Source organism: Symphalangus syndactylus, chromosome 9 (assembly GCF_028878055.3).
Source record: "Symphalangus syndactylus isolate Jambi chromosome 9, NHGRI_mSymSyn1-v2.1_pri, whole genome shotgun sequence".
In the NCBI taxonomy this organism is placed as follows: domain Eukaryota; kingdom Metazoa; phylum Chordata; class Mammalia; order Primates; family Hylobatidae; genus Symphalangus; species Symphalangus syndactylus.
This window is the reverse complement of record NC_072431.2, coordinates 133705439-133732790: the sequence shown is the minus strand read 5'-3', so window position 1 is coordinate 133732790 and position 27352 is coordinate 133705439. Positions and strand designations below refer to the sequence as shown.

Sequence of the window (27352 nt, the reverse complement as noted above, 5' to 3'; positions counted from 1 at the left end):
TATGGCATAAAATATAATAATTGAAGTCCTGTCCTCCTCGGACTATGTCCAGAGTGATTTATTACACTAAATTAGAATAACTTTGTAACAACCTTACCCTCAGTGCCATCTAGGTCCCATGAACAGTATGAGTGTAGGATTCTACCAAACTGTAGCACCATTATGTGTTTTCTCTGTTATAAGGAGATAACACTATAACTAATTCAGCTTTAATTAGGGCATGAATGTTAAATTGGTTTTCTAAAAATACTGAAGAATTTGGGCTAATCTAGCATACCATTTTAGGCTGGGATCCTTCAGTATACAATGGCATACATCTGTATGACAGCTAATTGGGCCGGGAGTAAGGAATTGTGGACCCAGGGAAGATAGCTAACTGGCAACAACAGATACTGAATGGGTGTACTTTATTTTAGTATAATATTTTTAGTAGGTGAATTAATTAGCTATGTAATTTTAACTACTTCTTCAATACTGATGAAAGAACATTAATGGACAATATTGCATTGAAAAATAATGACATCTCAGAGGTCACAGCAGGTACGTAAAGCATTGAGGATAAAAATTCACTAAGTACACAGAAGACTGGGGATAAGGAAAACTGAGAAAAATGGCAAGTTACGTGGCTAAATTGCTATATAAGGTCAAAAACTGTATTTTACTCTTTAATTTCAGTTTTATAAGTAGATAAGATGAAGGTATAAACTTTCTAAATCAGTATTTTCTCAGAACAAAGACCAAAGAGAAAGTAATATCCTTTATTACTCATCAGAAATTAAAATTTATAAGCTTTGATATTTATTACTCATAATTAAAAGAAAATCCAACCAACCATGGTGCTGTTTCTCTCTCACCAACATGTAAAGATAAAAAAGACTAATATTACTCAGTGTTGGAAAGGATGTAAGGAAGGAAAAATTCTTAAACAACATTAGTAGAAGTGTAAACTGGCAGTCTTTCTAGCAGTCAATTTAGTAATAATCATTAAAGTTTAACATGAACATATCCTTTGACCCATCATGCTTCTCAGAATTTATCCTACAGATGTAATTCAACAACTACGACCAAGAACACTCAGAATATTGCCTGTTATTTTTTAAAAACATTGGAAAGATAAATGTTTTTCAATATGAGACAGATTAAATAATGTACTGAACACTACAACATGGAATAGCATACATCCATTAAAAGGAATCAAGTATATGTATATATATTCGCTGTTAAAGATGTCCATATTACACTGCTAAATGTAAAAAAGAAGTTTCTGAACAAAATATATTTTTTAACCCAAAAAGAATTATATATGTGCACGTGTGTTTTTTTGTGTATATTATATATATATATCATGCATGTACAGACACACTACTAGATGCCATATGTGTATTAGTTTTCATATGATATGTACACATACATCTAGTAGTGTATCTGTACATGCATCTAGTAGTGTGTCTGTACACGCGTGAGTTCAAACTCTCATCTAGACAACTGCAGTTGCTTTGTGACAGGCCTCCTGGCTTCTGCTCTGATATTCCTGGAGTCTATTCATATAGCAACGCAGGTAATCCTTTTAAAAAGCAAACCAGGGCCACGTGCGGTGGCTCACGCCTATAATCCCAGCACATTGGGAGGCCAAGAAGGGTGGATCACCTGAGGTCAGGAGTTCCAGACCAGCTTGGCCAATATGGTAAAACCCCATCTCTACTAAAAATACAAAAATTAGCTGGGCCTGACGGCATGTGCACCAGTAGTCCAAGGTACTCAGGAGGCTGAGGCAGGAGAATCATTTGAACCTAGGGGGCAGAGGTTGCAGTGAGCCAAGATCATGCCTTTGCATTTCAGCCTGGGCGACAGAGAAACTCTGTCTCAAAAAAAAAAAAAAAGAAAAGCAAATCAGATGCCATTACCTTGCTTTGTCTCCTCCAAAGTCTTTCAGTTAGAATAATCTGAAGTTCTTATGACCTCCAAGACCTAGCATGATATGGCCTTCGCCTACCTCTCCAGGCCTAATTTTCTGCCATTCTGACCTTAGCTCTTTGTATTCCAGCCACAAAATTCTCCATTTTATTCTCAGTCATACCAACACATCTGCTTCCATGCATCTTTGCACTTGATCTCTCTCCTTTAAGACACTCTTCCTCCAGATACTCATATGGCTACACTCTATCAGTTCATTCAAGTCTCTGTTCAAATGCCACAACATCTGAAAGACCTTCCCTAAGTTATTTAATAAACGATACCCTATCACTCTCTATTCTTACACTAGTTTCTTTTTCATGTCACTTATCACTACATTGCATTATATAATTACTATTTATTTGGTAATTATCTATCTAATAAAATGAAAGCTACAGGAGGATAGGAACTTTGTTTTGTTAATTACTGTCATCATGCCCTAAAATTGTGCCCTATATATCTATATGTGCATAGAAAGTATTTGGAAGAACACAAGCCAAGTTATTTATTTTCCATTTTAAATTCACGCACATAACTAAGGTTTAAAAATTCCAGTCATCTATATTGTCCATAGTAGAAGAATCCTGATTAAACATGTTACTATCTACTTGAGTTCCATTAATCAGTGAATAAAATAAGATAAACAAATTTTACCTTTCAAATAGGATTGTCAAATAATCAATGGCCAAATAAATACACTAAAATAGCTCTCCCATTGCAAAAATTCAAGCTTTTTTTCTGTCTATTAGGGAAATCATTTCATGAAATCTGACAATAGTTTGAAAATAATAATATACTGCCATCCATAAGCAAACACTAACCAATAATTATGGTTACTTAATGAGTTTTACATTTACTTTCTTTCCTCCCCCTCCCTTTTTTTTTTAACACAAAGCATGTACAGTCTTTTCTGTGTTAATACATTCCAAATTTCAGAATTCAGAGGCTTGATTCTGTTTAAAATTATTACAATAAGTCTTAACAAGAAAGTGAAATGGTATTAAGCTTTATAGTTAATATACAAACTGACACCTACTCCCCTACTAAAAACAGATGTTTGAACACTTTTGCATTATGTGATTTTCTTTTGCTACCAAAAACAATGTACATGTGTCACCTATAAAAATTCTATCAGGGTTATCTAATCTGCTTAAAAATATTCTAAATGAAGCCGGGCGCAGTGGCTCCCGCCTGTAATCCCAGCACTTTGGGAGGCCAAGGCGGGTGGATCAAATGAGGTCAGGAGTTTGAGACCAGCCTGAGCAACATGGTGAAACCCCATCTCTACTAATAATAAAAAATTAGCTGGGCATGGTGGCATGCGTCTGTAGTCCCAGCTACTCGGGAGGCTGAGGCAGGAGACTCGCTGGAATCTGGGAGGCGGAGGCTGCAGTGAGCCGAGATCTCACCACTGCACTCCAGCCCGGGTGACAGAGTGAGACTCCGTTTAAAAAAAAAAAAAAAAAGACTAAATGAAGAGTTTCAATCACTTAGTTCACCTATCCATTTAAAAATATTAAAATGCAACTTTAGCCCTAAGGGTCCTGGCAAGAAATAGATAATATATAAAAAGATGTGATGTTTATTTAATGAAGGGACTATTTACAAATGTGCAGGCAAGGTTGAGAGAAAATAAGACAGGACAGTGAAGCACTCCACTGCTAGCCACAGCAGAGAACTATTTTACCACTCTAAGCCCAATAGGGGGAGGAGAGTTAATAGTTACTGGAACCCAGAGAGCAATGACTGTAGGAGAAGGCTATAATGATGGAGCACAGTTACTGACAACTTGCAACCCAGCAAAAAGGAAGCTGTAGGAATAAATATGTCTGTCCTCTCTGTCCTCCTGTCAGTCCCTCCTGTTGGCTGAACACAACCAGAAGTCAGAGCTCAAGGCATACCAGTTTGATCCTTATAAATCAGCCTTCTGGGGCATACAGCACAGTGCACAAGGGTAGAAAATGCATTTACAGGGGCAAATGGAGATTAACAGCACAGCACACCTTAGTAATAGTTTTCAAGAGCAACTAATTAAATTAGGAAAGACAGAAAATTTTACTGGGGAATTTTGACAAAAAAATTTGCATATTTGATAGATAAGCATCATCGATCTAAGCTGCTGTCTACATTTACATATCTTTACAAGCTCTGTGCTACAACCGCCATTAAAACCAAGTATCAAAATAAACCTAACTTAAAACAAGCCTTTCAAATAGCTCTACAGCCAAGTATGAAACCAAGATTCTCAAAACTAATAAACTACCACAATGCCCTCACCAAAAACAACTTTTTATACCATCAATAATGTTAAAAAAATTTTTAAATGTTTATTTACTCTCTCATTTTAAGTATCTAGCTTAGCTTATGTTTTATAATATATAAAACATAATAGTAAAGTATCCATATATGATTTATAAATAAATATGCATAATCGAAGGTACATATTCAAAATGGTTTGCTGCTTGAGAAGCCAGATCATGAAAGTCTGGAGACCACTGCCCTTATCTGCAGCTATAAGCTACCTGATACACAAAAAGGTTTTCAGGAAAAGAAGAAGTCTTCATACCCACAAAAAAGCATTTATCAAAGACCATTAAACTTAACTTTCTACTTGATTTTTACCTTCTATTTTCCCAGTCATTAACTTATTCCCCCTGAATTTCTTTTTCGTCTTCCTTCAGACCTCCAGTCCCTTGTCTGACTCTCATTTGCCGTAAATAATTCAACTTCTTTTAGCTATTCACATAGATAACCAGTTGAGACCCATAATACATGACTAACCTCTTCTCTTATCTCCCTGGACCAATTAAACTTCTGTCTCAGGCATGTGGCCTCTCTCTTACATCTCGGCCAAAAGCCCCTTCACTCCTATACTTCTACTGAGCAGGGTAGGAAAAAATAATCCCCCTGTAGTCTGTTGTCTAACTATAACCTCAGCTGGGCTCAACTGTACCTAATATGACTTCTTTGAAGGTGGTCAACTCCCTCTTTCTCCGTAACAGCAACTTCAAATGCTATCATTATTCATTTTTTTTTTCTTTTGAGACGGAGTTTCACTCTTGTTGCACAGGCTGGAGTGCAACGGCACCATCTCAGCTCACTGCAACCTCCGCCTCCCTGGTTCAAGCAATTCTCCTGCCTCAGGCTCCTGAGTAGCTGGGATTACAGGCACACGCCACCATGCCCGGCTAATTTTCAGTATTTTCAATAGAAACGGGGTTTCTCCATGTTGGCCAGGCTGGTCTCGAACTCTTGACCTCAGTCGATCCACCCAACTTGGCCTCCCAAATTGCTGGGATTAGAGGCGTGAGCCACCACGCCAGCCCAAATGCTATCACTATTCAAAAGCTTCATTCCATCACCTCGCAGGTGACTTTGCCCACAACTTATTTCAGAGAAAATGGCAGTTTTTAAGTAAGAGTTTCATTAACTTCCTGCTTCTCAAAAACCAAAATTATCTAAGTCCAGGCCCATCCTTACTTTATGTTTCAGTGAAAAATGTGCCTCCAATCCTCTGATGAAAAATGAATCACTATACAGGTCTTCAGAATTTGTATTTCATTAATTATCTTCTGAGTCTTCAAACTCTCTTTCTCTATCTGTTAGTTGCTTTAGCATATAAACAAGTCCAAGTTTCCCTGAGGAACATCTAAACTGCTGATCCAATTCATCTTTCATTCACATCTCAATCTACAATGTGGCATCTGCTTGGAGCTACTCCACTGAAATCCCTCTTCCCAAAGATCTCCTAGTTAGGAAATGCAAAGGATATTTTCCAGTTCTTATTTTAGTCAACCTTTCTATACCATCTGGTCACTCTTTTGTTAAGAACCTGAATTGGACTTTGCAGAAAGAACAGTTTTAGACAGATAGGAAAGAGTGGAGAAAGAATACTAAATAAAGACAAAAATATTCATTCATATTATTCAAATACATTCATCAAAATATTTACTGAGCAACAGGGATTTAGCAAAGAACACGCTAACAATTTGTACATATGGAATTAAAAGTATAAACATCAAAAATGACTGATATATTCAGGCTGAAACAATGATAACACCACTAACAAAAATATGAAAAGTCAAAAAGAAAAACAGGAAAACTGGGAAGGAGATTTGGGTTAGAAATATACTCAGTTTTTAACATTTTGAGATAACAATTGCACAACCAACTGGAAAAGTTCTATGGACAAAAATATGAAACTAAAACTAAAGGCGGGGGGTTCAAGATACTGATTTAGGAGCCCTCAGTGGTAAGTAAAGCCATTAAACAACAAAAATAAATAAATACATATATAAAAATAAATATATTCCTTCCTCTCCAGAGGAGAGGAACACAAAACCTTCCAAAGCCATTATTCATTTCTGCAACAGCAACAGGTAAATGACATAATGCCCCAAAGAACAACCGAAGACCATGTAACTTGTTGTTTTTGTTGTTGTTGTTTTTGAGACAGCATCTTACTCTGTCACCCAAACTGGAGTGCAATGGCACAATCTCAGCTCACTGTAACCTTTGCCTCCTGGGTTCAAGCAATTCTTGTGCCTCAGTCACCCAAGTAGCTAAGATTACAAGCATATGCCACTATGCCTGGCTAATTTTTGTATGTTTAGTAGAGTCGGGATTTCACAGGGTCTCTCACCACATTGGCCGGGCTGGTCTCAAACTCCTGACCTCAGGTTATCTGCCCACCTCGGCCTCCCAAACTGTTGGGATTATAGGCATGAGCTACCATGCCTATAACATGAGTTACCATGTAACTAATTTTTATAAAATCGTTTTGCTTAGAATATATTTCTTCTGTTTTTCTGAATTTAGGAAAGGCACAAAGGCAAATGCAAAGTTTTTATTGACAGAGAAATAGTATTTGAAAAGTGACTTATCAACCTTGACAAGTTTGATAAGCATTTTTAGTAAGTTAGGGCTGCTCTGCTGAACATACTACTACTGCTAAAGCTATTCCTACTTCTCAGGAGTTCTCAATGCAGGCAGAACAGAAGCCCTCTAGGTCACTAACTCTCATACTGTTTCAATATGCTAATGTTCCCTAGAAGATGCTAAAAATGTAATGAGTCTGCAAAGTACACAGGTAAATACTTGGCTTCCTGCCCCTGGCCAACTCTTCTATTTATCTCCTAAGCATTGATGAGGCTTTAAAGTAGCTGATTGTAAATTTAGGACACTTTCAGATTCAGACAACGGCACAAGGAAGAAAGGCAGGAAAGCTAGAGCAAGTCTTAGCACCTGCCTACCTGAAATAACAGGTCTTAACAAAGAGATATAGGGACTTGGCAAGAGCTAAGGACATAATTAAAATTAGAAGAATGTGGCGCAGATCACGAAGTCAGGAGATCGAGACCACGGTGAAACCTCGTCTCTACTAAAAATACAAAAAAATTAGCCGGGCGTGGTGGCGGGCGTCTGTAGTCCCAGCTACTCGGAGAGGCTGAGGCAGGAGAATGGCGTGAACCCAGGAGGTGGAGCTTGCAGTGAGCCGAGATCGCGCCACTGCACTCCAGCCTGGGTGACAGAGCGAGACTACGTCTCAAAAAAAAAAAAAGAAGAATGTGGCAAGTTGCTATTACAGTGTCCACAGAAAATAAGTAATGCTATCAACTTTTCATCTTTCACTTCATGAATGAGAAGAATATCATTCTTATTCCCCACAAACTAGTGATTTCTATTGTTTTCTTGCATATTTCTTATGCGAAGTGAACAAAACGTGGGTGATGTAAATGTTGCTTCTGCTATACTTATTTAAAAGCTATATATCTAATGGAAAAATAAATACATGAAAAAATGGTTTTTTTTTTTTGATGGAGGACTCACTCTACCAAATATATTAAAATAAATTCTAAAGTCACAGTAATAAAGTTTAATATCAGAAGATGAATAGTTAGATCAACAGCACACCAGAGAATGTTAGATTCAAATACACCAGAGACATATGATAAAGAAAAATAGATCCAAATACACCAATAACATATCATAAACATGGTAATTCAAAATAATGGAGAAAGTTGATGTTGCGACAACTGGCTGGGTATTTGAGAAAGAAATAAAGCTGGATTTCAACCTCACTTCTTCACCAAAACAAATTTCAGGCAGATCTATCCATCCATTCATTCATTCCTTCATTCAATATTAACTAAGCACTTACAGGTAGTGGGGTAGGTTTGGCAACAACACAGGCAACATTCCTGTCTGCTCTGAGCTTACATGGATAGTAAAGAAAATACACAAAAAGTAAGCAAACACAATACATAATAAATAAGTTCAAACTATAAGTTACATACTATACGTTTTGTAAAGGACAGTCAAGAACATTTAAGTGGTAACAGTAGAAAGAAATAGGCAAGATTTAAAATATACTTTAGAAGTAGGAAGAATCAATGAAAAATGCTATTTTTTTGGCTAGAGCAACTTGGTGGATGGTCAAATCTCTAAGACTAAACTTAGTAAAAATAAACAAAAAAACCAAAAGTTCTGTTTTGAACATGTTAAAGTTTGAGATGGCTATTGGACACTCAACTCGATAAAAGAAACTATTAACAGTAGGATTGGCCACTTAACAGTAGGAGACCTGGAGACTGGTGAAAGAGGGAGATTTTCTCTTGTACTGTTCTATTATTGCCCCTAGATGTACACATTTTAAATTAATAAACTATTACGAATATAAACACTAATCACTGGATTGCTAAAAAGTCTACATATATTAGTTACAATTCAACTATTTTCTTTAGATATCCATAACATGTATACACATATTTTAATAATCTATATTGCAAATACTGTCCATCCTACCACCATAGGTATCTATGTGGTACCTTATCAACCTCGTAAAGCACCCTACTCCTTGAAATCTTTTACGATCCTTTTCTCTCCAGTCTCTCTCTCAGGAGAAAAGACTCCTTTCTCTCAATCCTTACAGCTTTTGTTCATAAGCAACCAAGCATGATGATTAAGCACTACATAGCAAATTCAAACTTTGCATTTAATTTTTTTGTGTAAGTAAATAATACGTGTATATTTGAGATAAAAAAGGGTTTAAATTGTTAATAAAAAATTAAGAGATTTCGGTTATCCTATAATTTATGTACTCTTCTCATGAAACTTTTAAAATAAGTCTTGGATATGATTAAGAGCCTTTGACTTAAATATTACTATCAATCAAATTCCCTAGCCTGGAATTAATAACTAGTAGAAATCACTAGTGTACTAGAATTGTACCAAGGATTTAGATAAACTTACGAATATAAATGGTTCTCATACTTGTCGGTAGTCTGTGGAATACCTTGAAATACTATCATATTTAATAGTTTTTAAATACCTTCTACTAGCAATGTTGTATTTTTTAAGGATTATGTTCTTATAAGTATTAAACTGTTACAAATATGAATTTGTGTCTATAAAAACTAAGCTGTCAAATTAAGCATATTGATATTGTCAGTATAATTTATTAATTATATTTGCCATAATTCTTTTTTGGTTATTGGCAAAGTTGCTAAAAACAACTTGATAGATAGACTAACTTAAATTGATAAAATTCTGTATTTAACATATTTTTTCCCTGAGAACAGAGAGAAGATTGAAATTATTCAAAGAAACAAAACAACTAAGTCTAACAAATTATTTAGAGATGTAAATCTAGCATATTATCTCAATTTGGCAAAATTTCTCTTATACCTAGCACTGCTCTAGGATTTCTACTATATATAAAACTAATTTTTCCGATACATTTATATATATATAATCACCAGACCTAAAAGAAACAAAGTCAAACGCAATTCTTTAAACTTGGAAGTCAAGAATAAGCAAAGCTGAAAATTAAAGGATGAGAAAAGATCAAATCGAGTCTAGTTCTCTCCTTCTCTAATTCATTTCATCTATGTATCCCTTGTAATTCCCTAGCTTAAAATCCTTCATACAACTCCCTAATATTAGCACAGCATATTAGGCCCTCTGTGATCTGGCTACATAATCTGGCCCTCACCGTCACACCTGTCACTACTTTTCTATATATAATTACACTCTAGCCAAACTAAACTACCGGCCATTCCCTAGCTACACACAGCTCTTTTTGCCTTTGCACTTTTAGATATGCTATTCTTATTGCCTGGAATAACCTCTACACCAACTTAAGTTTATCAACTCGTGTCTTTCTATATCCATCTTTGAATCTCCCTATAGTGCCTATCAAATAATAAGCACTGTAAATATATGCTAAAAATAATGAACTGAACTTGTCTTACCACATTAACCACATGCTACCTTCTTTTATGCTTTTGAACACCGTGTCCATCCCTTAAGGGAGGGTATGCTGTCTGTGTTCAATTTTTAACTTATACGGTTTATTCAGAATTGTAAATATTAACTTCCTTTCAATAAAATACATTTTTAATATAAAAGTAATATGCTTATTGTAGAAAATCTAGGACATATAGAAAAGTTAAAAGAAGAAAATGAAAACCAGGATCTTTCTAGTTAACAATAACAACTATTAACATTTTCTTGGTTTTCCTGAATCTTTTTTCAAAGTGTACATACTTAATATTCTGATTGTAATGCATGCTTATTTCTGGAACATTCTTGGTCTCAGGTGGAAGACGATATAACAAAGGGTTTGGTGACAGATACCACCACTGGGGCTTATTAGCCTTTCCCAGTTAAAAAAAAAAAACTTCTGGTAACTTACCATGAATTTTAAGATTCATATTATTATACAAGTTCCTGGAAAATGAAAATAGCTATTATTTGTTCTGGGCAATTCTCATCTTACAGAGATAGCCTAATGATGATCTGAAAGCTAAAATAAAACTATGAAAGGGATGACATTTTCTCTCCAAGATATGATTTTTCTTCCCTGCTCTAGTGTTCTTCTGGGAAATAAAAATAAATACAAAGGCACATATACCAGGAGAAACAAACTATAAGGCAAAATACATTAGAATCTGTTAGGACATTTTTATTGTCTTAATTCTAAATCATTCTCAAATTAGTATTTTCAAATGGAAGAACAATCCTTTTAAATAATAGTCTGTAAATTCAGCATATTTCAAATAATACCTTTTTACTTATTCCAGACTAAATTCTTTTCAGCTTCATTAACTACCTTTTCTAAATTACGCATTTCAGCTTTTAATATACATTACACATATTTTAATCACAACCCTAATCTTTTTTCTTTTCAGTTTGAAGACATTCAATCGTCACACAAAGTTCTGCCATTGGCTCCCTTGTATTTTTACTAGACTCTATCCTGGGCAATTTCATTTACTCTATTTCTTTATCATCCTTCAGCAAGTTACCCTCTAATTAAACATCTCTAGCCCTTGTCACTATGCTGGACTCCACATGCACTCTTATAATTCTCAGCTGGATATCTTCAAATGAATGCCTCCTCTCAGGTCCCCTAGGCATCACCATCAGCTGGGCTCAAATGCTCCTATTCATTTTGGACATCATCTGCTCTTTCACACTCCACATTCAACAGTTTGCCATTTACCACTGATACCTGTTGAATTTACCTCTTTGGCATCCCCATCCACCTTTCTATACCTACTGTTTATTATCTCTTGATGGAATTAACTCAATAATCTTTTAATTGGTTTTCTTCCCTCACTGTCCTTTCACTTCTGCCTTCAAACCTCAAAATACTACTAGCAAAATCTTCACGTTACTCCCCTAGTCGCAACCTGTGATGGATCTACAATGCCTAGATTCTAAATTCCCTAGCAAGCACTCACGGTACTTTATAATTGGCCCCAGACTATCTTTCTAGACTTAGCTGCCACTACACATCCTCATCATCCTATACTCTAACCACTGGGTATAAACTGTTCCTCTAGCCTACTCTGTACTCTCTTGCCTCCATACTTTAACTTTTAATTATGCCTCCAAACACCTACCTTCTAATTATGTGTTTGTTTACCTACCACCTTGAAGGGACAAGGTCATGTTTGTCATTCTATCTACAAGGCTTTACATATTATCTAGCACATAATAGTTCAAATAATTGTTCAATGAACTACACATCTTCACCTATCATTATTCTACCCACTCTTCAAAACCTAGCTCAAAAACCATAATCTCTTGAATAAAATCTAATAAAATATTTTTAATCCCAGCTACCCACTCCCAATAGTTATCCCTCCTCTGCACACTATAATATAGCTCATCACAGTAGTATACATCCTCAAAGTATGCTCCTTGGAACATGATCATTCATGAGCTAAACCAAGATTTATCACCTAAAATCTGAAAGGGATTATGTTTTCCCAATTTGTAGGGGGAAAAAACTAAGATACTACATAGAATTTCTTCAATTAAAGGTTCCCCCCCATTATTTGTTTTAAACCTTTTAGATGTCCTAGCAAAAAAATCATGATATAATTAAAAACATATTTCAGGATGTTGTGCAAATAGTACCATGACTTCTAAGTGTTCTGACAACGGAACAAGTTTCAGACTCATGGTTTAAACATACTTTGCCTTCTACTATGCCTGTATATGTGTTTCTTCCTACCATCTTTTAAACCCGTTGGGGGCGGGGACTGCCCCCCAAACCCTAGAACAGAGCAGGTGCTCAATAAATGTCTTGTTAATCGAACTCTTTCATACTTCTGTTACTGCACTTAAAACATTTTCTGAACCTTCTTGAAATAACACTATTTTTTAAAGAATGGCTACTATAATAAATACAACTACATGGACTATCAAGCTCTAACATTCTATAGGTTCTGAACATGAGGCAAATCCAAATTCTATTACCAAAGATCCCCAATTTGTAAAGATTCATATAAAAAAAGAATTACAGAATCCAGTGGTAGGTAGGATGGGTTAGACTTACTGAGGAGAAATAAACATTCTGTTAAAATTCCCACTTTATAGGTTTTGATCTTAACTGAGGATAAGCAAGCCAGTACGAATTCAAATTTAACTTAGGAAAAGATTAAAATAAAAATTCATTTTTAATTTGATTACTACTTGTATTTGGAAACCTCTATTTTCAAATTTTTGAGGCTTCATGAGGATGCTGTACTTTTTTTTTTTTCCCCCACTCTTATCACCCAGGCTGGAGTGCAGCGGCACCATCTCGGCTCACTGCAATCTCCATCTTCCAGGTTTGAGCGATTCTCGTGCCTCAGACTCCCAAGTAGCTGGGATTACAGATGTGTGCCACCACACCTGGCTAATTTTGTTTGTTTGTTTGTTTAAGTAAAGATGGGGTTTCATCCTGTTGGCCAAGCTAGTCTCAAACTCTGGGCCTCAAGTGAACGACCCGCCTTGGCCTCCCTAAGTACCGGGATTACAGGTGTGAGCTGCCACACTCGGCCAAGGATGCTGTACTCTTACCCCAATCCAAAAAATATTCTGCCAACTAAAAAGCAATTACAAAACCAAATAATCTTCAGCTATATTTTAAGAAAGCCTTTTATCCCATACATGTACCATTTTTTAACAGTAACAATATGGAAATCAAGAATAATTTTAACAAAGACATATATAAGCTTATTTTCACCAAGATATTATCTTAAATGGCAAAATTGAAAATTTAAATTTAGCTCTATTAGTGTCACTGGCGATGCATCTTTTTTAATGACAGCCTTTCAAAACTAGAAAAAGCCATCTTAGGCTACATGGCAATATTCTTAAAGTTTTCAAAAATATCATCATTTAAAAATCAGTTTTGGAAGAGGTAAAAATTCATACTAATATTTGACGTTTTCTAAAGTTCTTTTCATAATTTCCTATTAAGTATTTTCTATTCCTTTCCACTTAGATGATCTTCTCCCTGTTTCTACTGTTAATTGCTATTTCTCACAGTTGCCTCAAATGGATGAATGACATCCCTTCTAAAATATAACTTTCTTGAGAACAGATATGTTATCTAACAAAGAAAATAGTATCTATAGCAACGCCTGGTCAAAACTGTATTTTTGATACTAAAAATTTAAAAATCTGTGTTGGGACTTTCAAAATATGTTATTGCCTGTGAAAAACAAAATATACACACCAGTAGCTCAATTTGGAATTCATTCTGAGAATTAATCAGCTTTTGGAAACTGAAAGAGCAGGCCTGAATTTTAGTCCTACTTCTCTTGAAAATATATATAGATAATATAAAAATCATAAATACTTATAAATTATTTATAGATTATATACATGCATTGCTGCTTTAAACATCACAAAAAGCAAACAAAAAGATATTTCAAAAGGTAAAATAATAACAGAACATACTTAAGTTCTAATATTTTCTTCTCTCACCCCAGTGGGTCATCCTGTCTACTTCCTGAGGTGCTGAGACTACTCTGGAAACTACAGTGAAGCATACAGAATTATTTGTAGTTTCCAGAAATACTATACTGTCTCACGCCTTGCACTCACTGTAGTTCAGCATTCTGGAATGCCCCAGTTAAACCTTCCCAAAAAGTTCAGTAGTAATATTCAAGTCCTTCAAGAATCAATTCAAATATAAACACCTCTATGATAGACTAGTCTCTTTCTCTTCCTTACCTCTTCTCACTTGTCATCCCCACATTCACCCCTTCTGCTTCAGATTTATGTCATCTTCCTTTAAATTCCTCTTGTACTTTGTTCATATATCCATTACAGAATTATTCTATTTTTAAGTATCTGTTTCCCTACTCAACTACAAACCACTTAAGGGCAGGGAACTTATCTTTTGATCTTAGGGACATGAATGCCTAATTCTAGAAGATACTTAATACTTGCACAATTATTCTACCCTAACACCCTCATTATACAGATAAGGAAACTGAGATTCAAGTAATATGTTGTGTCCAAGGTACTAATGCTATTGGGCTGCTCTCTAATGAGAATGTGGTATCCTCTTTACCTAATGTACCTCACTTACTGCTCACTAGAAAGCTCAGCAGTATAGGGAACGGCTTTAAAGTCTCTTTACACTTTGAAAATAAGTTCCTTTAGTGTCTTATAAATATATTCCAGAAGACAGCAGAAAATTTAAATAATATCTAAGTGATTCATTGGTTTCATTTCTAAAATACCATATACCACTTTGAGATATTTACAAATAAGATATGAGTCATCTATATGCTGAAAATCACACTCCCGTGAACACTCTATAGAATACTGTTTTGAAACATCCATATATCTTAGTTGCATTCCAAACAGCTGTGACCTATGCTTTTCTCAAAGTTGTGCCCACTGGAAGCAGTTAGTAATGACTCAGATTTTAGGCTAGAAGAACTGATGTCCTAGTATCCACAAGTGTGGTCTCGCAAACCTGACATGTTTGCATACATCAAATACAAAAAAGTGAGGGACTCCAACTTTAATTAACTATTTGAGGTCATACTACTTTTTGCTACTAAAATAGCAAGAATTTTATCTCTACTGGCCTAAGTGTCAGAAATACATATTTATAAACTATAAAATAAGTTTAATTTCTAAATATGGATACTATTAGATCACATGGGAATATAAGTATTCTGAGCATTAACGACTGAGAATGATGATTCTAAGCATTTAGAAATTTACCTTTATGTAGTTTCTTAGTCTGCTCTTTTTTAAGACTAAGAAATGTTTATTACAAGCCGGGCGCAGTGGCTAGGGCCTGTAATCCCAGCACCTTGGGAGGCCAAGGCGGGCGGATCACCTGAGGTCAGGAGCTTGAGACCAGCCTGGCCAGCATGGTGAAACTCCATCTCTACCAAAAATACGAAAATTAGCTGGGCGCAGTGACAGCTAATGCCAGCTACTCGGGAGGCTGAGGCAGGAGTATTGCTTGAACCCGGGAGGCGGAGGTTGCAGTGAGCTGAGATCGTGCCACTGGACTCCAGCCTGGGCTATAGAGCGAGACTCGGAGAAAAGAAAGAAAGAAAGAAATGTTTATTACACACAGAGCTTTTGAAAACACCAGTAATTCAAACCCACATGCTATCTCTTAGCACTTTCATTCAGTCATTCTCTTGCCTTATCCTAAATCCCTATTCCCACATCTGATAGATTAAATGAACTCTAAGTTTCTTCCAGGTCTAAAATCTTGTGACATCAATCAGGAGGATACTTTATAACTTCAAAATAATAACGTGAATGGATTGTTTTTTATGTGAGTCACAGCAATAATGCACTGTGGAGACAAGGGTAACAAACATACTACAGAAATACAAAATTACTAAAGTATTAAAAGTAATTTACAAAGCAAATATGTGAATAATTATTCTATTACTAAATAATCCTACTCTATGAAAGGATTCAAGAAGAGGTTCCTTAAAAAGAGTTCACTTAACGAAGACAGGCACTATGTCAACTGTTTTTGGTGAAAAAAATCACTGTTAGTCTTGAAAACAGCATATGGGAAGCCAATGACAAAGGTTACTTTTAAATTACAGTGACAAATCAAGAACCAAAAAATTAACACAATTTCTAGAAGCTATTCTGTAAAAGCACAAGTATAATGCCCAGTTTCAGATATGAAGTACACACTCATATTATTCAACGACTGCTACTACTTACATTGAAATGCCTAACACTTATACTGGGTTAACTACGGGACCAGCACTGTTGATTTCACATTTATTAACTCATTAAATTCTCAGAGCAACTCTATGAGAGAAGTACTATTATTATCCCCGCTTGATAGATGAGGAAACAGAGGCCAAAAAGGTTAAGTGACTTGCTCAACTTAAATTCATTCTAATAGTAAACAGTCAAACTACTATTCCACTTCAACTACGAATACCAAAAACATTGAACTTTTCCACTCCCGAAAAATTTAAACTTTAGAAATTAACTTGGCTGACATAGACTATACAATTATTATAAAACAATACATTCATTTTAGTATCCTCCTCTTGTGTTAAATAAATGGATATATGGGTGGCAGATACCAAGAGCACAGTGTCATCTGACTTGCCTATGATTTCTGGTAGAACAAACATAAATGTATAAACTTTAAAAAATGTGTGTTGATGCATTCCCTATTATTGCAAAAATTGGGCGTCCTCAGATGAAACGGAGAGAAAAGATCAGTAGTATGCAAGAGTAACCATTAACTTTAGTAACACTCCATAAATCTTCGATGACCGACATGGGTAGTAAATGTTAAAATTATTTTTTAATGGTTTTAGACACCTTTTTACATAAGCCAAAATTATTTTTCTAGAGATATTTCATCCTAAACGCTGTTTTAAATGTCATGCTAAAACTGTCTAAAAGTTGCAGGTCCAACTTCCATCCCACAAAAACTGTTCCTTTGCCTACACGTGCAATTCTTCCTACGGGACCCATTCCGTTTTACATCTGCAAACTTCACCCCGCACTTCAGCGCTGCAGACCCGGGTTTCCCGCTCAGTGTACGCGAACACCGGGTTCGGCCCACACCCACCACACCTCTCCGGTCCCCGCCCAGCGCCGCTCCTCCTCCCGGGCTTCTCCAGCACCGACTCAGCACCTATCAGCGCCGCCCCCAGGCCCCTGGCCCAGCCCATCCTCGGGCACGTGTGAGGGTGTGTTTGTGTCAGTCTGTCAGTCCCACCGGGGACCAGGCTCGCTTACCGAGAGAGAAGCGCTAACTTCTGCTCCAGCATCATCTCCAGCTTCTGGCCCTGTTTGGAGATCCAGTGGTCCACTCCGTGCAGGCGGTAGCACGTCTCCAGCATCAACCTGAAGTCTGCCACGAACTCGGTGATGCCCCCGTACTGGCCGCTGGCGAACTTCTCCTCCATCTTCAGGAGACACATGCCCTGCCCAGGCTGCTGCGGGAAGGCGCGACCGCCCCGGCCCCCGCTGTGCGGCCCTTCCGCCACCTCCTCCTCCGCGGTGGCAACGCCCCCCAAGGGCTGCAGAAAAGGGGCGGTGAGGCCCCGGTGCTTCTCCTGCAGGAATTCGCCCAGGATGCGGTAGCCCTGCTGTAGCTCATAGGTCAGCTCCTGCTCCTTGCAGCCACCGCCTCCGATCACCATCGCCTCCATCTCTTCCTCCTGATCGTCCGCGTCCTCCAGCGAGGAGGCACTCCTTCCGTGGGCCGGCCCTAAGGCCGGGGCCACCGCTGCCACCTCCTCCTCGTCGTCCTCTCCTTCGGCCGCCGGTGGCGGCCGCTCTTCCTCCCCGGCCGGCTCCATCGCTCCCGGCGTCCCGGGCACGCTCATGCCCCAGCAGGCCTAGGCTGGGCGGTGTGGAACAGCCGCTTGAGATGCTGGGGGACGCGTGAACGCGAGCCGCTTCCTCACAGCTCGGCCGCGGCGCGTAGCCCCTGCCACATCGGGCCTGGCTCTCCTCAGCCGCCAGCTCGGCTCGGTGCGCGCGGGGGTCTCGAGCTCACCGCCGGCGGGGCGGGGTTACATGGCGCGCGGGGAGGGGGGAGAGGAGAGCCTAGGTGCCCTCCTCTCCCCTCCCCCCGGCGGCGGCGCGCGCACGGCCCTCGCCGGTCTCACCCCTCCGCACCCCGCCCGCCTGCTCTTCACCGGCCAGGCCCCGCCGGGTCGCCGCGGCCTCGGCGCCCCACCCCCTCCCGGGCCAGCGGGGGGCTGGGAGGGGGCGAGGAAGAAGGGGGCTGTCCTCTCCCGTCCCCAGAGGGGGCCGCAGCGGCGGCTCCGGCTCCTCCTCTCCCTCACACCCCCTCCCGCCCCCCTCTACCTGCGGGGGACACGGGCAGAAGGAGGCGGTGCGCGGACGGGGCCCGGCGACAACTGTCAGTTAGAAGCACGGCTGGGCGCTGGGGGGGGAGAAAGGGGAGGGGCAGGGAGAGAAGGGGGAGGGCACTCAGCCCCCAGGCTGGGAAGAGCTGTGGAGAGAAGCAAAGAAAGACGCCCTGTCGCCATCCCCGGTGCGCATGCGTAGTAGAACAATTTTTCTTCCCCCACGTCCCGCCACCGTCATGCCCCGCCCCGCTACGCAAAAGGAAGAGCTTCGGCTCAGCTACAGGCCCAGAAGCCTGCTAGGGCTGCGCGGACCAATGATGTAATCAATCGTAGGCCAATCTAAGAGGCTGATGCAGGGGGAAGCAAGGCGCCTGCGCAGCTTAATTCACCACCTCCTGGGAAGGTGGCCAAAAGGCTTTTTTTTTTTTTTTAAAGCAAGTGCTGCAAGAGGAAACTTCTTTTGCAAGACCCGTGTTAGTCCCCCAAACTAAAATTAAAGTTGCTAGATAACCTTTGTTAATGGCAAATGAATAGTGAGAAAGAGTAAAATGTAAATCTTCTCTACTATAAAATTTACATTCTATTCCCACCCTTTCTCCCTTGTGACTGCGGGTCTTTCATATATAACCAGAATTTTGAGAAGTTTAGAAAGAAAGTTTAAGGACTCGACCATACGTTCACATGCTGAAGAAAAGGAGGTGATTTTTAGAAGCCCAGCTCTTAACACCAGTTCATATTTTGGAACTAATTCCATGTTTTCAGTTAAAAATTTCCACCCTCCCGATTCTTGAGATCTGTTAAGAATAAGGAGAATGGAACCTCATTTAAACAAATTCTTCGGACTGAAAACAGTCAAAATAGTTCATGTCTGAGTTGTACAGCATTAAACAGTTGTTTGCATGGGCTGACAATCTCGCTACATTTTACAATTACTGTTTAATGACTAAAAAGTGGACTCATCATTCACACTGGTTTACATGTTACTTAAAATTAGTTGGGAGGTAGGAATTCATGGTTCCGTAAAGCAAATGCTACTATTTTCTCATGTTGTATTTGAAAGACGCACATATTATTTTTTCTAGGTACACAGAACCCTCGTTTGAAACCTAGAATTACCTAAACACAAAAACAAAATTACAGAAATCATGCATTTTAAAAGTAAAATATGTATAACTAAATGATTAGGATACTCTGACTCTTGCAATTGTTTACTTCTCATTAATGTGAACTTTAAAGCAGTGATAAAAGTTTTTTTAACCTCAAAGCTGTTTTTTGTCCAGTAAGTATCACTCTTAAGTAAAATAGTGAAGCGGGAACGCTTTTTTAGTTAGGGTATTGACATTGTCCTCCACACATACCTTTTATCTAGTATTCAAGGTCTCCTCTCATCAGACATTTGTAATATATAACGCATTTACAGGGTTCTCTCCCCTCAGAGAAGAGTCTGTGGACTCTGAAGAGGCCACAGAAGAACCTCAGCTCACAGAAAAAAATGCAGGGATCAGTCTTCCTTCAGCACCTGGCAACCAAAAAGTGTGTCTGACCAGACATTCCTCCTTTCTTTTGACAAAGCCCAGGAGTCTGAAGCCCAACGTACCCAAGCAAACATCCTCTACTCCTCTTTAGTCATCAGCCCTATTTCATGACTCTTGGACAATATTAGCTTACACTATTGAACCCTGTGCCACTAACCACTTTATATTCATTGTCTCCTTTAATTCTCACAACAAGCCTATCAGTTAGATATTAATCTTATTTTTCAGATGAGGAAACTGCCTCTTAGTTTAAGAAAGTTGTTAACCAAAATTAAAATCTAGGTCTGTCATACTTCAAAAACTCCAGGTGCCTAATTCCAAGTCATCTGGCAGAATTTCTAATTCCTCATACATAAAAGTGTAGGGAATTGCTAGAAATGTTGATAAAGGGTTTCTTAATTAAGATTATATAAAAGAGAAAGGTGTGGGTGAGTAGAAGGAACCTCAACTCTAGGTTATGAAGAGATCCAGATGATAGCAACTTCACTATAATGAAAGTAGGATCGGGTCCTTGATCTTAAAAAAGAAACTTTATTACACAAGAAATATGGGCTGGGCACGGTGGCTGCCTGTAATCCCAGCACTTTGGGAGGCTGAGGTGGACAGATCACCTGAGGTCAGGAGTTCTAGACCAGCCTGGCTAACATGGTGAAACCCCGTTTCTACTAGGAATACAAAAAATTAGCTGGGAGTGGTGGTGCACACCTATAATCCCAGCTACTCGGGAGGCTGAGGCAGGAGAATTGCTTGAACCTGGGAGGCAGAGGTTGCAGTGAGCCGAGATCGTGCCATTGCACTCCAGCTTGGGCAACAAGAGCAAAACTCCATCTCAAAACAAACAAAACAAGAAATATGTTGGTTGTAGGTATGTAGGTAAATTAGAAAATATAGGTAAGTGAGAAGAAAATTTGCCACTTAATCCTACCACCTAGAGAAAACCTCTATTAATACTTTGAGGTGGGATTTTTCTATTCATTCATCTATATTTATCTTAAATATACTAAAAATTTTGATCATACTATACATAATGTCCTTAATTTTCCTTTTTCCCCCATTAGTAATAATTATATGGAATGGACAGAATTGCATATCTAAAATCTCAACTTTATATTCTCGTCAACAATAGCCTAAATAGCCTGCCAATATGAATGAGTAGGGAATGGATTGGGAAAATTCTAAAGTAAAAGAAGTTCCAGACACAATACAGGTACAAACAACAACAGCAATAACAGCTACAATTTATTGAGCACTTACTAGGTCTTAAATATTTGCTAAATACATACACAGTACTCACAATAGCCCCAGGAAATTATAGATGTATTTAAGTTTTGGATCAGTGATTAACTATTAGCTGAGTAGAAAGCTCTTTTCTACCCTACAACAAGCTCGACATTAAAGACCAACATTCCAATTAATATAATTCACCCTGGACTTATAGAACTGTTTTCTCATAATAATGCACATCTACTGCTAAATGACTACTCTCAAAGTTGCTTTCTTTTTCATGTTCAAAGAAAATTACATTTCCTTCCTCTCACTTTTCCAATAGAATACTCTTCAGTTCTACTCCAGAATCTATTAGGAAATTGTTTGAAATAGAAATCAATTTAAGCCCTATAACTAGAGCTTTTTCTTTTGTTGAGCTGCTTTGCAGGGGGAAAATGGCATACATATAAAAAATAATACTCTGCTGAAACACATAACACTGACTCCCAAGAATACTGCTTACTTACTCTTTGTCAAACACTGTTACATGCTACCAATATTAGATGTATCAGGACTCCCTTTTCAGTAACTATGGTTCTTGGAGTCCTGGATAACTTAAAAAAATAGAGACCTGTCTGGCCAAAGAAATTTAAAAGTTCTCTAACTCTCAACCAGACACCTTTGCAACTACAATATGGATATGTCCCACCCAGTTCCCAGGAGTACATTATGAAAAAGTTCATATACATCCCACATCCACTGCAATATCTCAAAACTCTCCTAGTAACAGCATCCTCCGATCACCACGAATACCAAGAGTATTAATCAAAGAGGGACAAGCCTGCCACTATATCCTTCACTCACAATTCCAAAGATGTCTGTCCTGGAAACTCTATCTTATTTTTGTGAGCTCTTAGCATATTGTGATAGCATGACATCTTCACATCAAGTATACTGCTTGGCTAGCATCAATAATAGTTCAAACAATAGCAACAATTTATATACTTTACATCAACTAGGGGAAAGGTGACAAACATTGTTTAAGACAGTTTGAAGCATAGGTTATCACCAAGGTCTGTGTTTGGAAGATAAAACATGCGAGATAAACAGAGGACTAACACTGACTAATTCTGGAGAAACATGGGGAAGAACTATAAACTGCTTAGCAGGGAGAAAACAGTTCTCTGATTTATAATAAAATCCATTCACAACACTTATTTGTAGTTACTTTTATAGTAGATAACATTCAAGTTATATTAAAGTGCTTCAAGCAAAATTTAGCAACTCCTGTAAGGCTTCCTGCTGTTCATCATCAAGTTGCGATACACATTCCAACCATAAATCTTCAGAAGTCTGTACCTGACGCACGACATTAGCTAGGCGTTTGGCACAAGGATCTTCATAATTAATAGTCTCATTAATTTTTCCTTCTGCAATTATACTGATTATTTTGGGAAGATTGGAATTATTTGGACCAATTACAACTGGGTGGTTACTTTCAATTAGGTCACAGAGAAAACTCAAAGTCTGAATAGCTTCCTCTTTATCTTCATGCAATGGAAGCCATGATAACCAGTGTGGAAGAACTTCATCTACATTTACACAGTTAGGCTTAAATTTCAAAATCTTCCCTATTGCTGAAATACAGTTCTCTGTAGCAATGACATTTTTTTTGGTTTTGGAATTTGCACACTTAATAACTTTTACCAGCAGTGGAACAGCTTCTGAACATAAAGAACGATAATCATCTCCACCAAACTGTGCCATGACACCCAGGCCATAAGCAGCAGCTTGCCTGACTTCAGGGTTGTTATCTCGCATATTTAGTAGCATTGGCCACCGAAAATATTCTACATATTTAAACGAAGTTGGACTGCAGTGCTCTATGATGTCATCAAATATGCACAATCCCCACTGTCTGTCTGGCCACGGCCTACTTGAACAAATTAGATTTACAATTAATGGAAGTAGTTGTTCAAACCATGGTAAAATCTTTTCCTTATAAGTACTAAATAATGAGTGCAAAATATCTGATACTTTGGTCAGAATATAAACATCACATTCATCCTCATCTTGTAGAGACATCTCAACCTGTTGATCATAGTTTTCTTCCTGTCTTTTCACCTGTCTCAATTCTTGGTTTTTAAAGTGCCCTTCAAGTTTTGCTTTCAGTATTCCTCCCAGTTCTTCCAAGTGTTCATCATTAAGGCAACCGTCTCCCATAACTTCTATGGACTTTGCAAAAGAATTCATTATTTCCGAGAGCACATCTGTATCCGGTTCAGTACCAATAGCCTTGATTAAGGGGTCACATATGAATTGCCACATCTGTGCAAGATACTCTGGGCCACGAATTCTTGCACATTCCAGGAGAAAAGGCATGGACTCTGCTGCTGCCACTCGAACATTGTCATGGAAATAAAATTTCAGTAAAGGAACCATCAGCTTCACAACTTGTTCTGTATATTCCACAAACCCTTCCCTTAACTCCTTAGCATAGTAAACCAACATTTGGCATGCAGCTGCTTTTGCTTCAAGTCCTGAAGTTTTAATTCCAAAACTCTGCTGGTCTCCAAGATTTACAAATTGCCAGCCATCATCATCACTCATATTCTCCACATCCTGTGTGTCTAAGAGAGCAACATCAGGTTTAGCTGAAGCAGTCTTAATAAGAGGCTCGATAACCAGTGGAAGGTACTGTTGAAAATCTTTTCCAAGAATTTTACACATTCTAGCCCATGCTGAAACCATGTAAGAGGTCTGAGAGTCATCATCTTCCATATTATTTAAGTCTGATTTTGTCTTCAACAACAGCTGCATCACATTTGATGCATCTTGCATAAATTTTTCCTTCCCAACAGCAAGACCAATATGGCTAATGCACTCAATAGTTTTTCCTCTCAGAAGCTTGAGTTCCTTCTGAACAGCAAGCTCAACAATGTGCTTTAGCGAGGGCATGAATATATCATAATATGGGATAAATTTTTCTTCTATTGCATCTGCAACTGATGCAATGGTTGTCACAAGTTGTTCCAAAGCCAACTTAGTTCCATTCCGAATCAACTCTTGAAGTTTAATCACCAAGATGGAATGTAGATTTTTCACCATACTATCCACATATAGAACTAGCAATGATTTGGGGCAGTCTTCAATAAAAATAATAAGAGCAGAAGCTGCATGTGATTGCACACGCTGATTACCTTGATTTTCCATGGTACGTAACAGAGCTGCAATCACTGTTTCATGAAATTTCTTTTGGAAATTAGGTGCAAAATCTGTAGCCATCTGTCCAAGTGTAGTACAGGCTGCAGCCCTCACCCTTGGATGAGGATCCTGAAGAAAAAGCAAAACGGAGTTAACTGTTTCATCTAGAATTGATTCCATTTGTTGATGGCATCCTTCTCCAATGGCAGATAAGGCCATTAATCCAGCATGTCGATACTTCCAGTCAGGGCTCTGAAGCATCTGCATGATATGCTCCTTGGTCATTGGTAAAACAACTTTTCCACCAAGCCCACAAGCCAGTCTGTCTAGTGCACTCTCCGCAGCAACTGCGTTGCTGTCAAAATCATCTTCTTCCATTTCATCAGCATTTACCCAGTCCTCATCATCTTGTAGATCAACCATCATTGCTAATATATGAGGAACTGCCTGTGCAATAATATTTGTATGTTTTTTCAACATCGGAGTGGCAGTTTCAGACAAGGTCACTATAACTTCGAGGGCCAGCTGGCGCTGCAGATTACTAAGCCTAGAGTCTCCACATAACTTCAAACTCAACTGTAGAGTATCTTCTAAATAAGGACCCAAGTACTTAGGTACGGTATCTGCAATCTCAACAAGGGATTCTAGCACTGAATCATCATCCTGGTAGCATGAGTCATTCACAGCCTGTAAGATTCCAGGAAGCAAGTCTGCAAAGTCTTTGAAAAGAGCAATATTATTCTCATTAGCAAGTACAAAAGCAGCTGCAGCTCTAGCGGATAATGTTCTGATTGCTGGATGTTCTTGATCTTGAATACACTGGTCCAACAACCGTTTGATGATATCCAAATCATGCCGCTCTTGGGTCCCAAAAATCCCAGGAAAGTGCCAGAAAACGTGAAGTGCAACTTCCCATAGAACCACATTTTTGGAGTAGATTGAATCAATAAGAAACTTCAGACCTTCCGGCCAGTGGTTAGTGCCATCCTCATCTATCAAATTCCTGGCCAGCACTGCAAAAATATCACAAAGTTTTTTCCTCATGCTGGCATGTGTTTCTAACTTAACAGCCAGAATCAGTTCAATCTTGACATCCCTCTGAACATCGGCAGGCAGATTTGGATAAACCTCCTCAAACCCAGAGGACAAAAGCCGTCGTAGCAGTGCGGCAGCCATTTGTCTCACCTCATAACCTGCTCTTCTATTTCTGACGGCATCTAAGAGGAAGGTAGTCTTACACAGACCTGGGATATTTTCATAGATTTCCTCTGCTTGCCTCCGCACCATACAGCTTGGATTGATCAGGTTCTTCAGAAGCTGGTAAAACTCCTGCTTTTCTGACACGGTCGCCGGCACCCCTGCAGACGCGGTCGCCGCCATTGCGCTCTGTCAAAGCTACCGCGACCGGGAAGGAGGGAGGGGGTCTGCGGCTCGAAGCAGTGACGTAGGCGAGGCGCCGGCAGGGATGGGCGGGGTGCTTCTCCCTCCTCTGCCCAGAAACTCTGCGCTCTGGCAGGCTGCGAGCTAGGTTTTGGAGAGAGGTGAGAGCCGTGTGGAGGCCAATGGCATCCTCCATTTGTTTTTCAATAAGATAAACGTGCACTTGCAGAAAAGAGAAGAAAAGCATTGATTAGAATGGGATCATGACTGATTTTTTTTTTTGATAGAAAGTCTTGCTCTGTCACCTAGGCTGGAGTACGGCGGCGCGATCCCTGCTCACTGCAGCCTCAACCTCCTGGGCTCAAGCGATCCTCCCCGCCTCAGTTCCCCCAGTAGCTGGGACCACAGGCGCGCGCCACCACGCCCGGCTAATTGTGTTTTTTATAGAGACAGGGTTTCGCCATACTGCCTAGGCTGGTCTCCAACTCCTAGGCTCAAGTGATCCGCCCGCCTCGGCCTCCCAAAGTACTGGGAATACAGGTGTGAGCCACTGCTTCTGGTCAGATTATGAATGATTTTTTTCTTTTATTTCTAAACTATATTGTTACTTTGATAATTTTAAAACAATAAGTCTATCTTGAAAACATGCCAAGTGAAAGAAACCAGTCACGACCACATATTGTATGATTCCATTCGTATGAAAGGTACCAAACCGGCAAATTGTATAACAGAAATTAGTCGTTGCCAGAGGTTGGGGGGAAGGGAGGATGGAGAATGACTGCTATCAAATAGGGTGTTTCTTTTTGAGTGATGAAATGTTCTAAAATTACTTGTGATGGTTGCACAATTCCGTGATTATACTAAAAACCATTGAGTTGTACAATTTAAATTGGTGAATTGTATAGCATATAAATAATAAAGCTGTTTATAAAATAGTAAGTGTGATAATAAAATAATAATTACTTCCCCACTACCACATCTAATGCAGTGGAGTGGTAGCTCAAAATCTGGTGTGTGTCAGAATCACCTAGCCTGTGGGTTATAATAAAGAATGGGAAAGACAACTGAGTAAAGTATGGTAGAAAGTGATCTGAACTAATAATCAGAAGACAGACTTGCATCCTGGCCTTGTCACTAAATTAATTTTGTATCCTAGGACAAGTTACTCGAGATTTTCCTTGCATCTTGTCTAAACTGAAATATGAAGGGATACAGCTACTAGAATCCTAACTACCCATTAGTGGGAAGCTGCTGAGGTTATTCCAAGAAACAAATGTTGATGAAACTAAATTTGTTTCTTTTTTTTTTTTTTTTGAGATGGAGTCTCGCTCTGTCGCCAGGCTGGAGTGCAGTGGTGTGATCTCAACTCACTGCAACCTCTGCCTCCTGGGTTCAAGCAATTCTCCTGCTTCAGCCTCCTCAGTAGCTGGGACTATGGGCGCACGC

At 38.9% G+C, this 27352-nt stretch overlaps 2 protein-coding genes across 6 annotated transcripts in view; both read right to left on the bottom strand.

Moving 5' to 3' along the window:
- Positions 1 to 18787, bottom strand: part of BRD10 (bromodomain containing 10) — an 87698-nt gene extending 68911 nt beyond the window's left edge. For 2 of the 3 annotated variants that reach the window (XM_055294293.2, XM_055294294.2), the window contains exon 1: positions 17497 to 18786. In XM_055294293.2, coding sequence (XP_055150268.1) covers positions 17497 to 18089 — 593 coding nt within the window. In that variant the 5' untranslated portion in view covers positions 18090 to 18786. Of the gene's footprint in view, positions 1 to 17496 lie in introns of all 3 variants that reach the window. The other variant, XM_055294292.2, reaches the window with a different exon arrangement.
- Positions 18788 to 21324: 2537 nt separating this feature from the next.
- RANBP6 (RAN binding protein 6) lies at positions 21325 to 26830 on the bottom strand. 3 transcript variants are annotated; one of them, XM_055294299.2, is made up of 2 exons: positions 25771 to 25944; positions 21325 to 24655 (listed from the first exon to the last, which is right to left on the bottom strand). In XM_055294299.2, exons 1-2 carry the CDS (start codon positions 25904 to 25906, stop codon positions 24585 to 24587), a joined length of 207 nt encoding a protein of 68 aa, XP_055150274.1. In that variant the 5' UTR covers positions 25907 to 25944; the 3' UTR covers positions 21325 to 24584. The 3 variants fall into 3 exon arrangements, with proteins under 3 accessions (XP_055150274.1, XP_055150273.1, XP_055150272.1); XM_055294298.2 differs by having other exon boundaries at positions 25712 to 25935; XM_055294297.2 differs by having other exon boundaries at positions 21325 to 26830.
- Between the last annotated feature and the right edge of the window lie 522 nt (positions 26831 to 27352).

What these genes read in the sequence shown, in the direction of transcription:
- RANBP6 (XM_055294297.2), bottom strand. Translation starts at nt 25,906, where the DNA reads ATGGCGGCGACCGCGTCTGCAGGGGTGCCGGCGACCGTGTCAGAAAAG.